Source organism: Onychomys torridus, chromosome 4, assembly GCF_903995425.1.
Source record: "Onychomys torridus chromosome 4, mOncTor1.1, whole genome shotgun sequence".
NCBI lineage: Eukaryota > Metazoa > Chordata > Mammalia > Rodentia > Cricetidae > Onychomys > Onychomys torridus.
The window spans coordinates 150,001,003-150,013,345 of record NC_050446.1 but is presented as its reverse complement, the minus strand read 5'-3'; the positions used below and the strand labels follow the sequence as shown (position 1 = coordinate 150,013,345).

The 12,343-nt window shown below is 46.4% G+C and overlaps 1 protein-coding gene across 3 annotated transcripts in view; it reads right to left on the bottom strand.

The window, feature by feature from the left end:
- Rrbp1 (ribosome binding protein 1) overlaps nt 1-12,343 on the bottom strand; it is a 65,027-nt gene that overhangs the window by 34,877 nt on the left and 17,807 nt on the right. For all 3 annotated transcript variants that reach the window (XM_036184016.1, XM_036184018.1, XM_036184017.1), the window contains exon 2: nt 4,729-7,000. In XM_036184016.1, the coding sequence (XP_036039909.1) occupies nt 4,729-6,979 (2,251 nt within the window). In that variant the 5' untranslated portion in view covers nt 6,980-7,000. The remainder of the gene's footprint in view (nt 1-4,728; nt 7,001-12,343) is intronic.

Below are 12,343 nucleotides of genomic sequence, written 5' to 3'. Positions count from 1 at the left end.
TATGAACAAAGAACTGAATCTTATCTTGGACTAATTTAAATGGCCAGGGTGATCAGAAACAAGCTCTTAGTGGACAGCATCTCTCTCAACTCTCATTGTCTGCAGCCAGTTGCTAAAACTGCCTCTGCCCTGCCCAGGTCTACTTGGTCTCCTGTATCTGTGGGAAGAGCTCCCTTCCCAGACTGCTCTATACCAGGGATGAGACCCACCCCTCAAGCATTTCCTGGATCCTCACAGCATCACCTCAGGCTACTTCATCTGCCCAGCCCTACACTGCCAGATACCTAGCACCCACCTGCAGATCTAATTCTTTTGTGCTGGGCACATGTGGTCCCCAGAATACAGGCAGCTCTGGACAGACTCTTTTTGTCCAAAGCTAGGTTGTGAAGTGGCTAAAGGCAGGCCAGCTGGGGCCAACCACAGCCCAACCAAAAGGAGTTAGAAGTCTAGCTTTGTGAAAACATGCAGACCTGCTTCTCATTCATGCCTGCTCATCTGGCAACCCTGTTCCAGCTGCAATGTTTGATACTAAATCAGGTGAATTCTAATACACTTCATGTACCAGACTAATAAGACGATTCCATGACCCTCTGCTAAGTATCCACGCTGTTAGATTTCAGGCCCCAAACTTTCAGTTACTACAGTTGATGCTTTAGTTCAGTGATGAAAATCATGTAGGAAGTTCAAAAAATTGCTAGACAAGGTGAATCTGAGTTTCCACCAGAGCTGCTTTCTGAAACAGGATGGTCAGTAATCCCAAGCACTTCACTGATACCTGGCTTTGTACTGGTTTTTGTTGTTTGTACTTGGGTCTTCACACGAGACTCAAAATCAAAATCTCTCCACAGTCTGAAGCCCTACTTTGCCAAGTTTCCCTGGAAGCTCTGACAGTACTGCCAGGTGAGCAGGCATAAATGAGAAGCAGGCCTGAATGTATCTATATTCATTCATATGCTGTACTTAGAAATACCAGTACAATGGAGGAAAAGGGTGTGCATCTTACTGAGCCCACCCTGAGGCCTCTGCCTCATGCCGACCCCCAGGCACACAGGCATTGAGACACTGCAGGTACTATGTAGATACCTGCCTTAATCTCCCCATCACTGCTTAGCCATGGCTGGGGCTGGGTCACGCTCCCATGCTATCATCAATCAGGAAAATCATGGCCACAGGAATAAGAAATATCTTTCAAGCCCATGAACTAGAAAGAAAGAATGGGATATGTATTTTGCTGGAGAATAAGCAGACTGTGACAGAATCCATTAGGCAAACACAAATGGGTGGTCTAGCGAAGGGCAACCAGGCCCCAAGGAACCAGATAAAGCACTATATACCAAGCTGTCCTCATAACCCACAACCATCAGGGGCCATACCAATTGTGTCATATACTCCGCTCTGTGTCACACTAGCATAGAGCAGAGCCAAGTATACAGTGCAACTATAAAAACAGTAACTCACGAACACGTTCTTGCCAGTTTTGGTCTGACAATGCCACACAGGGTCTGGCCACTGCACTAAAAGACACAATGAGAAGACATGATTCTTTTATCTCCATCACCTTCCACAAAAACTGGCCATGGAGTGGAATGGACAACCTCCACATAGAGCATGCTCACCCTGTACACATCACTGCGAGCAGGAGGCACTCAAAGCCCCTACATTCTGAGTGTAACAGGAGGCTGAGGGGGGTCTTGACATCGTAGAGATGAGGTGGGGGTCACTTACCTAAGGGTACTAAGTTGAAACAGAGTTATGAACAGCAGAAACAGAACTCTCACAGACCTTCACACACCCTCAAAGACATAAGGGTTTTCTGTGGCTCGCCAGGGAGCCTCACCAATATACTCTCCTGATTATTTAGGAAAAAGGTGGCTAATACCAGGCATGATGGTTTATACCTATACCCCAGGATTTGGGAGGCTGAGGCAAGGAGGCTATCATGTTGAGACCAGCCTGTACAGTGAAAGATTGGGAGGTGGGGGAGGACTAAATAGACTTGTCAGTTGGGCAGTACCTGGATTCTCAGGGCCTACTGCTCAGCCAAGTGCAGTCAAGAGTTCCCTTCACATGTTTATGAATGCTTCCCATCACCTGTCCTCAACTTCTACAGCTCGAAAACCATGGTCTCTTCCCCATGGCTGGAGTTCTAGCCTGTCTGGAAGACCATACTTCCTCATGACAGCCCTGGGTTTCTACGAAGCACCTCAGCTCTGTGGCTCCTGTTCTGCTCTACATTTCAACAGTCACTGATGGGAATCAATCCACTGCAGAGGCCTGACATGCTGATCTACATCCAGAGAGCTTGCCAAACACAAGGAAAGGACCTCCAACCCCCCACCTTGTCACACATACACATACACATACACACACACACACACACACACACACACACACACACACACACACCATCCTGCAGGATTCTTTCTGGATTGTTTCAGCATTTGGAAATTATCATTATTGCTTTATTATTTTGGGGATGAGGAATACAGCATTTAAGACCCAATTTTATGCCCCTAAAGTAATTTAAAAAGGCCAAATAAGAAGAGTTTTAATGGGAAATTATCTACTGCAACATCTCATTAGGATTCATGTCCCATGTGGCCTTGCACCAAGAAGAATGAATGATATCGAAGGCCTTCCACACAGGTTTCCAACTTCTGGGGGCGCTGTCACAGCCACAAGAGCCAATGCCTTCTTCAGGGTTGCTTCCAACTTTTGAAGAATAAAATATCAGCACACTGCATAAAAAAAAAAGTCAAAGAACAACTGGACTCTCGCTGTGAGACAGCCAGTACTCTGCCTCCACAGGTTCCCCATCCAGATCCAACCAACCTCGGATCAAAACCATTGAAAAACAAAACAAAACAAAAAGAGGAAAAAGGTGTCTCTACTGAACATAAGCAGTTCTTTTCTTTGCAATTATTCCTTAAAGAATGTAACATAACTATTTACATAGCATCTGCATTGTATTAGGTATCTTAAGTAGTCTGTAGGTGATTTAAAGTCTATGGGGCAGGCTACAGATGTAGCTCATTGGTACAAAACTTGCCTAACACACATAAGGGCCCTGGGTTTGAATCCCAACACTATAGGGGGTAGACAATAAATATATTCTTTTTTAAAAAGGAAAATGAAGTATATGGGACTTAGTGAGTTACTTATATGCAAACATGATGCCATTTACGAGACTTCAACATTTGCAGGTTTTAGAATCCACTGAGCAGGGGAGTGCCTTGGAATCAATCCCCTGAAATATGAAGAAAGGCTATTTTTTTAAGTTGTTTTTGTTTGTATTATCTCCTATTTAATGTCTTTGTCTTCTTTCATTATCAATGTTTCAAGAACTTGGTAGCCTACTTTTCTGAACTGAAGGAGTCAGTATTGTGCCATCTCTGTCTCTTGGGAGTCCTAACATCCATCACCGGTGGAGCCAGTAGCTGTGCTGTGCCTGTGTAAGCAGAATCAGGGCCCCCTCCAGCAGTCCGGGCATCAGGTCCACTAAGCACCTGTGTGCCCCAGTTCGGTCTCCTCAGGAGAGACCCAGGAGAATAACCACCTCAAAGCCCTGGGAGAGTCTGCTCAAGTGCTTTTCACAAGCTACACAAATCCAGCCACAACTTAAACCCTGACTGAATCTGCACACTTACCACCCACTAAAAGACCAAGGCAAAGCAGTGTTGGGTATTACCTCCTGTCTATATAATGTGGAATCTACACTAATGTTCTACAATACTTCATTAAATGATAGGAGGGAATAGATAGGGGACAGAGCAATAGGAAGAACACTAAATGAACAAAGCTAACATTAGGTAGGAATGAGCACAAACAGATTGATAAGACACAGCCAGACCTTTAAGAAAATTTGCCAAGACTAGCCTGTCTAGACTGTTTTCACATCCCTCTGTGCAGTCCCTCAATGGGGACATAGTGGGTGCCCTGTACCTTGAGTCAGGCCCATTCACATGGCTTGCCCTGAAGGAGATGCAGCTCAAATGTCCTGCTCTAAATGACTTAAGCCTCTGCCCTAGAGTCACAGGCACTTCAGGCCAGGCCTCTAGATGAACTAACTCATGCATTCCCTGAGCCAACCCAGTTAAGACACAGCATGAGGCCGAGCCTCCCAACAGACAGGACCTTAGCCAGACACAGGAGTGAAGACAGAACTTCTATTGTAAGGCAATAAAACCTGGAGTGCTTGTTACATCGCCTTACTATAGCAGCAGCTGACTGACACAGATGGCACCCAGTTATATAGCTACATCCTCCAAACTAAAACATCCCCTACTGCAGAGGGTCCAGGCTCATAGAACTCAGGAAGCTCAGAAAGTCCCAAGACTCACAAGCCCCTCCTCAAGGTGACATATAATACAATTCCTGGGGAAGAAAGGACTCTAGAGGAGCTGCCTCCAAGTCAAGCAGGGGCAGGGAACTCCAGGAGTGCAGCTTTCCTGAACTGTCAGCCAGGCTGGGGTGGGCTTTTTGGTGGTGATACAGCTGCCTTAGACTCATCCATGCTCTTGTAAGTAAACCCTCACCCCTGGCTCCTGTAAAAAGCCCAAAAGCTCAGTGGTTCATCAAGCTGGACTTGGGTGAAACTGTTTCTCTGATCTGTCACCAGTACCCAACCTGGCGTGAACAGGAAAAGTGATACAACACAACACTAAGGACACCCACCAGTCAGAGAGAAACAGCTTTCCCTCAAGCTCACAAAGCCGTCAGGGCACTCACCAGGCTCGCCTTTTCTCTTTGAACCAGACTTCTTTTTTGCAGGCGCCTCTTGCTTTGCTGCCTCCTGGCTCTGGACCATTCCTGTATTTTTACCCTGGGCAGGAGCTGATTCTGACTTTTTACCCTGATTGGTAGCTGTGTCCACCTTTTTGCCCTGGTTGGGAGACTCTTCTACCTTTTTGCCTTGGTTTGGGGCTCCTTCTGCCTTTTTGCCCTGGTTGGGGGACCCCTCTGTCTTCTTCCCCTGACTTGAGATACCTTCTGTCTTTGTGCCTTGATTAGCAACTGCATCTGTCTTTCTATTCTGGTTGGGAGCCCCTTCCCCTTTCTTGCCTTGGTTAGGATTTCCATCCCCCTTTTTGCCCTGATTCTGGGTCCCCTCCCCTTTCTTGCCCTGGTTTTGGGCCCCTTCCCCCTTCTTGGTCTGATTCTGGGCCCCTTCCCCCTTTTTACCCTGGTTCTGGGCCCCCTCTATCTTCTTGCCTTGGTTTGGGGTTCCTTCTGCTTTTTTGCCCTGGTTTTGTATACCCTCAACTTTTGTGCTCTGGTTAGGAGACCCTTCCCCTTTCTTGCCTTGGTTCTGGGCTCCTTCTCCTTTCTTGCCCTGGTTCTGGGCTCCTTCTTTCTTGCCCTGGTTCTGGGCTCCTTCTCCTTTCTTGCCCTGGTTCTGGGCTCCTTCTCCTTTCTTGCCCTGGTTCTGGGCTCCTTCTCCTTTCTTACCCTGGTTCTGTGTTCCTTCTCCTTTCTTTCCTTGGTTCTGCGCTCCTTCTCCATTCTTACCCTGGTTCTGAGCCCCCTCTCCTTTCTTACCCTGGTTCTGAGCCCCTTCCCCTTTCTTGCCCTGGTTCTGGGCTCCTTCTCCTTTCTTGCCCTGGTTCTGGGCTCCTTCTCCTTTCTTGCCCTGGTTCTGGGCTCCTTCTCCTTTCTTGCCCTGGTTCTGGGCTCCTTCTCCTTTCTTGCCCTGGTTCTGGGCTCCTTCCCCTTTCTTACTCTGGTTCTGGGCTCCTTCTCCTTTCTTGCCCTGATTCTGTGCTCCTTCTCCTTTCTTGCCTTGGTTCTGGGCCTGGGCCCCCTCTGCTTTTTTTCCTTGGTTAGGAGAGCCTTCTAACTTTTTGGCCTGGTTTTGGGCCCCTTCTCCTTTCTTGCCTTGGTTTGGGGTTCCATCTGTCTTCTTGCCTTGGTTCTGGACTCCTTCCATTTTTTTGCCCTGGTTCTGGGGTCCTTCCCCCTTCTTGGTCTGGTTCTGAGTCCCTTCCCCCTTCTTGGCTTGGTTCTGGCCTCCCTCGCCTTTCTTAGCCTGGTTTTGGTTGGTTTCCCCCTTTTTGCCCTGATTTTGGGCCCCTTCTCCCCCCTTCTTGGCCTGGTTCTGGGCTCCTTCCCCCTTCTTGGCTTGGTTCTGGGCCCCTTCCCCCTTCTTAGTTTGGTTCTGGGCCCCCTCCCCCTTCTTGGCTTGGTTCTGGGCCCCCTCCCCCTTCTTGGCTTGGTTCTGGGCCCCCTCCCCCTTCTTGGCTTGGTTCTGGGCCCCCTCCCCCTTCTTGGCTTGGTTCTGGGCCCCCTCCCCCTTCTTGGCTTGGTTCTGGGCCCCATCTCCCTTTTTAGCTTGGCTCTGGGTCCCATCCCCCTTCTTGGCCTGGTTCTGGGCTCCCTCCCCCTTCTTGCCCTGACTGCTGGTGGCAGAACCACTGGCCTTAGAGCCCACTGGGGGCACAGCCACCATAGGCACCTCTTTGGGTGTGGCTTCCAAGATGGCAGACTTTGAAGCAAGGACCTGGATGGAATTCACAATAGAACTGACTGCTGGCTCCACCTTTGCCACTTTTTTCTCCTTCTTCTTTCTGTCCTTAGGAGAGGAAGCCAGCTTTTCTTGAGGCATGGCTGGGACTGTGGCTACAGGGGTATGGATCGTAGAGGAATGGACTGAAGTTGGAGCCACAGCCATTGCAGGTATGCGCACTGGTTCCTTGAGGATGATGGTCACGTTGGGATCCAGGTCATGGTCAGGTATCTTCCCATTCGGTTTCTCTTCCTTTTTCTTGGTCTTTCCTTTCTTCTCCACAGTTTTCTCCTTCTTTTTCTTCTCTCCTTTCTGGTGGTGAGTTTTCGCCATCTCCTTGCGCTGGTTGGCAAGGGCTTCTTCATACGACGTCTCCTTCATGGAGAAGGTTGACACCAGGAAGATGCCAATGGCAGAAACAACCATAAACCCGCCAAAGACCACAACCCCCAAGGTCTGAGTGTCGTAGATATCCATCTTGGCTGGCTTGCTTTCCACCTGCCAAAACATACAAGTAGATTACTTTCTGGAGAAACTGGGGAACTGGACAATTTCCATCCCCTCTCCCCAACCTTAAGCTTTCTTACTGTTTCTTCAGACTAATTGAGAGTAGAAGCAAACCCATGATCTTATCATCCCTTCTTCAGAAAGGGGTAATGTTTACCTAGAGTCTGAAGAGTTCTTCTAGTGCCCAGAGATACCAACAGACAGATGGCGGAGAACAGGGGGACAACCAGAGTTTGTACTGTAGCCTCCAAAGCCCATGGCCATGGCTGTGGCCCAAGTCCAAGGTGACCCCTGAGTCCCCCCCACTATAGGATTGAAACCACTCACGAACACAAGTGCTGTTTGGAAGTGCAACAACAGGGTTAATGGCAATGTGGCAAGGATGCCAAAGCTAAGTATGGTTGGTTGCATGCACCACATATACAAGATGTGATTCCGAGTAATCTGAGAACCTTTCATTTTTCCATCAGGCTGAAAGTTTTATTTTTTTATAATTTTCTTCAATGTAAAATTGGCTGGTTTAGTTAAACAAACCATCAAAAAAACCCAGTCAACCCTAACACATCTGAAGGCTTTCCCAGCAGGCCTCTGGCACACCATACTCTACTTTGCTGCCAGTGCCCTAAACAAAGCCTCTGGAGTCACAGACACCTTGGTACTGTAATCCTAAGGAGTAGTCAAGCACTTGGTTTAGGGCAGACAGCACCCCTTCTGTAGCAACAACACCTCAGTCACGGAGCCTACAATGTCCACACTGGGAAACAGAAATAAGTCTGGTGAAGCCCAGCAGATTCCAGGTTTGGGATTTCACTTCTGCATACTCCACAGAAGAAGCAGGCAGTGTCACCAGCTCTTTGTCAGACAACACACTGAAACCAAGAGGCCGAAGCACACCATTCTTGATGCTCACAGACCCAAGTCCAAAGGATCAGAGGCAACTGGGCTTACCCCCCCTTCCTGCCTGATAGCCCAGGCTCAGGTCCACTTCAGCAAGCTTTTAACTGCTGTCAATGCCATCATCAGCTCCCAGTCCCCTGAGCTAGAGAGGAGAAACAGTCTACTCCCTCTGAAAAGATGAGCAAAGAATGAACACGCAGAACTCCAGTGTAGAGGGGAAAGGCGAGGAGGGGGATGACAAGAGGAAAAGGATGAGAAAGACAAGGACATTGTAGCCAGGCTCTCTAGACATTGCAGTTGCGTGGGCAGTGAGTGAGGTCTGCACTCCTCTTCCACAGGGCAAAGTAAGGAAACTGATTGGGAATGAAATATTCAAGAGTAACGATGGACTCCACACAGAGATATTAGACAGTTTAAAGATGGGGCATTGTTTAAACACCTCAGCATCACGTTCTGGGACACTCCGTCTCCTCGCAGTGCAAACCCCCTTTCTCTGCATCATTCTGATAAAACCCTTGAGGAAGGGTTGAAAGGTTTGTGACAAGCATCTGCTAACATACTCTCCATGGTAGCTACTTTCCACTGTGGCTGTTGTGACTCTCACTCTTCGAGAGACTGTCGTCTAGAGCTGTTCATGACCAAGGCCAACAGTCCACCCCTGCCATCGCTTCTGCACAAATAAAAGGCTGAGGCTAACTCACACAAGCCTTTGAAGCCTGGGCAAGGCAGCACTTGTATTCCAAATGAATTCTGACTTCTAGCTATGGACCACTAGCAACATTTGATCCAAAGCCAAGGCCGAGTGCTCTCACATGTGACAGTCAAAGAAGTCTATTAAAATGAGCCTTCCAGGAACATACTCCTTGCACCTGCCTACTCCTGGCTCTAGTCTGTGTGCAGGAGGGCAAGGACAAAGTGTGTGATACAGCTGATCACCCCTTCCAGGGGTAGGGAGTCCCCCAACTGAAACTCCTACAGAGCCTCACAGACTCTGCTAACAGAGACATGCTCAGCTACAACAAATTACAGCGCAATCAGATGTCCAGTCAATGACAAAAACTCTTAGAGCATCACCTTTTCCAGAGGTCGACCCACACCAGGCCTCGCTCAGCCTGGCCACAGCTCCATAAACCCAAGTGGCCTCCAGACATCTATGCACTCAAGGGGTGGCCTCTCGGAGAGCTGCAGTTGGCACCAGTCAGCAGCCCCCGACACAGTGACGGGCTATCAACAAAGCAAGGCCTGTTCACAGCTGAGGACTGTGAAGCTCTGTGCAGCTTCGTGTCTTCTAACTGCTCAGCTTGGACAGAAAAGCCACGGCTGGCAAAGCAGCCTTTAATCTGACTCCACATAGGCAAACACAAACTACATTCTCTGTGGGGAGTTCAGAATCAAGGTAAGCAAACTTGGGTGATTATTTTTCCCCTGCAGCACACACAAAGTATGTTTATAACAACTTAAATGTGTCTTCCCAACTTTTGCAGAACAAGCTGCTTTAAAAAGAAATTACATCCCTACCATTAATTCCTGAGGTAGATTTTTTTTTTTTTTTTAAGAAAGCTTTCACAGGGAAATGAAAGGCCCAGTCTTTAGTAATACACTGAAACATTTAAAGCTAAGGCAGTATTTCTGCAAGCAGCAGAGATGAAAATGGAAAAAAAAAAAAAATGACCTTCTGCTTTCAAAGTGAGTTTACCTTCATGATGAACTGTAACTGTAAGCTGGAATACTGCCCCCTCAAAGAGAAGTTAGGTGAAGACACAAACATATCTTGGGAGACTCTTGACCCACTGACTAATAAAGGCAGGAGGCTCTCTCTCTCTCCTATGCTTGCAGGGGCCTCTACCTCATGCCTGTAGCTTGCTCACTGAGTCCATCTCTTCAAGGGCTTTCCCCTAGGCCATGCCTACATGGGCTAAGATTCGGGCCAGATGGGTGCCCACCCATATTCTATACTACCTCACCACAGGAATCTCTATTCTGTCATCTCCAGAAACTTCAGTGTAATGGGTAGTTTTCCGTACCTATTGTTGTAAAAACACTCACAAAAGACTAGCTGATGAAAGCCCCAGGAGGGAAGGAAACCAAGGCCATGACCATTCCCAGGTTTGGCTGAATAGAATTCACTACCATCTTTAAGGCCCAAGAGAATGCAGCTTCTTCTGGTCTTAGGATTTGGGGAATAGGAAATGGGGGCTCTCGACTCTTCAAATGTAGACCACATCTACTAACTCAACTGGCATCATAAAGCCAGTTCAGTCCTATTCGGCATTGAGATTTAGGTCGATTTTAGGAAAGGACCTTCAACAACACGTGAAGTTTGTTTTATTGCTAGCTAGCTGTTCTACAGTGGACAACACTTGGTACTCAGAGAAGCCATCTTGTAGAGGATGGCCAAAGATAACAAGCCTCCAGACCTGTTCCTGAGCCATGGTGACTTGCCAAAAAGATAGTGAATAGCAAAAAAATAAAGACAACAATAGCTATAACCACATCAAGATAGGCATCTCCTAATATTTTAAAATAAAGACTGAGTACTCCCAATCTAAAAATCTGAAATTTCTTAAAGGGAGCAAGAGATGGTACTATGGAAAATTCTCTATAAAACCTATGTGATGTTTTCAGTCAAAACATAGGCACAGGATGGGTGCAGGAACACATGCCTATAGTCCCGGGGCACTTAAAAGGCCCATATAGGAGGATTTTGAGTTCAAGGCCAACTTGAGCTTACAGAACAAGACCATATCTCAAAAACAAAAACAAAAACAAAAACAAAACTACACAAAACTTTTTTTTAAAAAATCAGGCACATTAAAAATATGTAAAACTGGGGCTAGAGAGATGGTTCAGTGGTTAAAATTGGGAGTTGGAGAGCAGACTCAGTGCCAATGCTTACCACTCTTACAGAGGACCAAGTTTAGTTCCCAGCACATATGGGTACATGGTGACTCAAAACTAACTTCAGTTTTAGAGTATGTGACACTTTTTTCTCACATCCATGAGCTCCTGTGTGCACACAGTACACGTAAATTCATACAGGGACACACATAAACATACATAAAACTAGTAATAATATAATGATAATAATATTTTTAAAAGTATCTTAAGCTACATAACTTACTAGAGTACAAAATGTACACAGGAAACAGGTATGAAGTTAGTGTTTAGATTTGGGTTCATCCCTAAACTATCTCACAGATCCATACCAAAGTCAAAAACCAAACCCCAAATCTGGGGCATTTCTAGCCTTAGCACTTTGGAAAAGGAACAGTAAATTTGTATTATTTGTATTTGTATTAATTGTATTGTTCAGATACAGAGTTTGAGAAGAAAGTATGATTATTTCCCAAGCACATATATTTAACATATAGGTACGTCAAATACTAACATTTTCCACACTAACTTTAGATTGTGTGTGTGTGTTTGTGTGTGTGTGTGTACATGTACGCACGCACACGTACACATATCTCTTCCAGAAAGGCCAACGCTGTAACTGCTATGTAAAGGGCATTATTCTGGGTAACATCTGGCAATTTTTAACTAATCTTTATTTTGAAACTCATACAGACCCAAATAGCTTTGGCTAATTCCTTCACTCCTATGACCTGCCAACAGCCACACTCTTTATGTGCTTGTTTTAAATTCTATGCTACTCACACAGAACTGAGTGACACCTTTACCAGAGTAAAGGGCCTCTTTCATGCTCCTGACTGCTGTATTCAAAGTCAGTTCCTAGAGGTAACCACTGTGACAGTCACTGTTCAGTTACCTTCCTGTACCAACTTTAGCACAAGAGCTAGAGGCAGAGCTCCAAGTTAATACACTCAGCTGCCCGCGAGTCCTAGATGCACACTCACTGGTGAACTTCAGATATGCTTTCTGTAATGAGGTAGGTTCAGTCGCTGAACGCTGCCTTTGGCAGACGACAGACAATAGTCATGCACCACACCCTGCCTGGCCTCCCCTTCTCTCCAATGGATTCTACACTGTGTCCCACTGGTGTCTTTATTTAAGCCCTCTATCAATTTCGGATTTTTAGCCTCTTACCATCATCCCCTTCAGGATTTCTACTGAGCTTTGACTTTGAACCATGCTAAATTCACAGGTAAACATAGGCTGAACCACCACTGTAACTACAGGGACTCCTTCACAAGCAACTATGTTCTAGTACCACATGTCAATGTTTTCTTTCAAGCTTCTAGAAGTTCATGACTTTTCTCTGTGAAAGCCTTCCATGTCTTTGTGATGTTGTCCTAGATTACTGCTTTTTGTAAATTCCTAGAGAAAAAGCATATTTTGTAAATCATTTTTCCTATTCTCTCAGCTACATACAGCCAGTAAAGCCATGATGTTTATATATGTATCATTCATCCAGCTTGTCAAACTGCAGCGTTTACAGATTTGCTTTGATTTTCTTGGTTAAAAAAAAAAAAACCT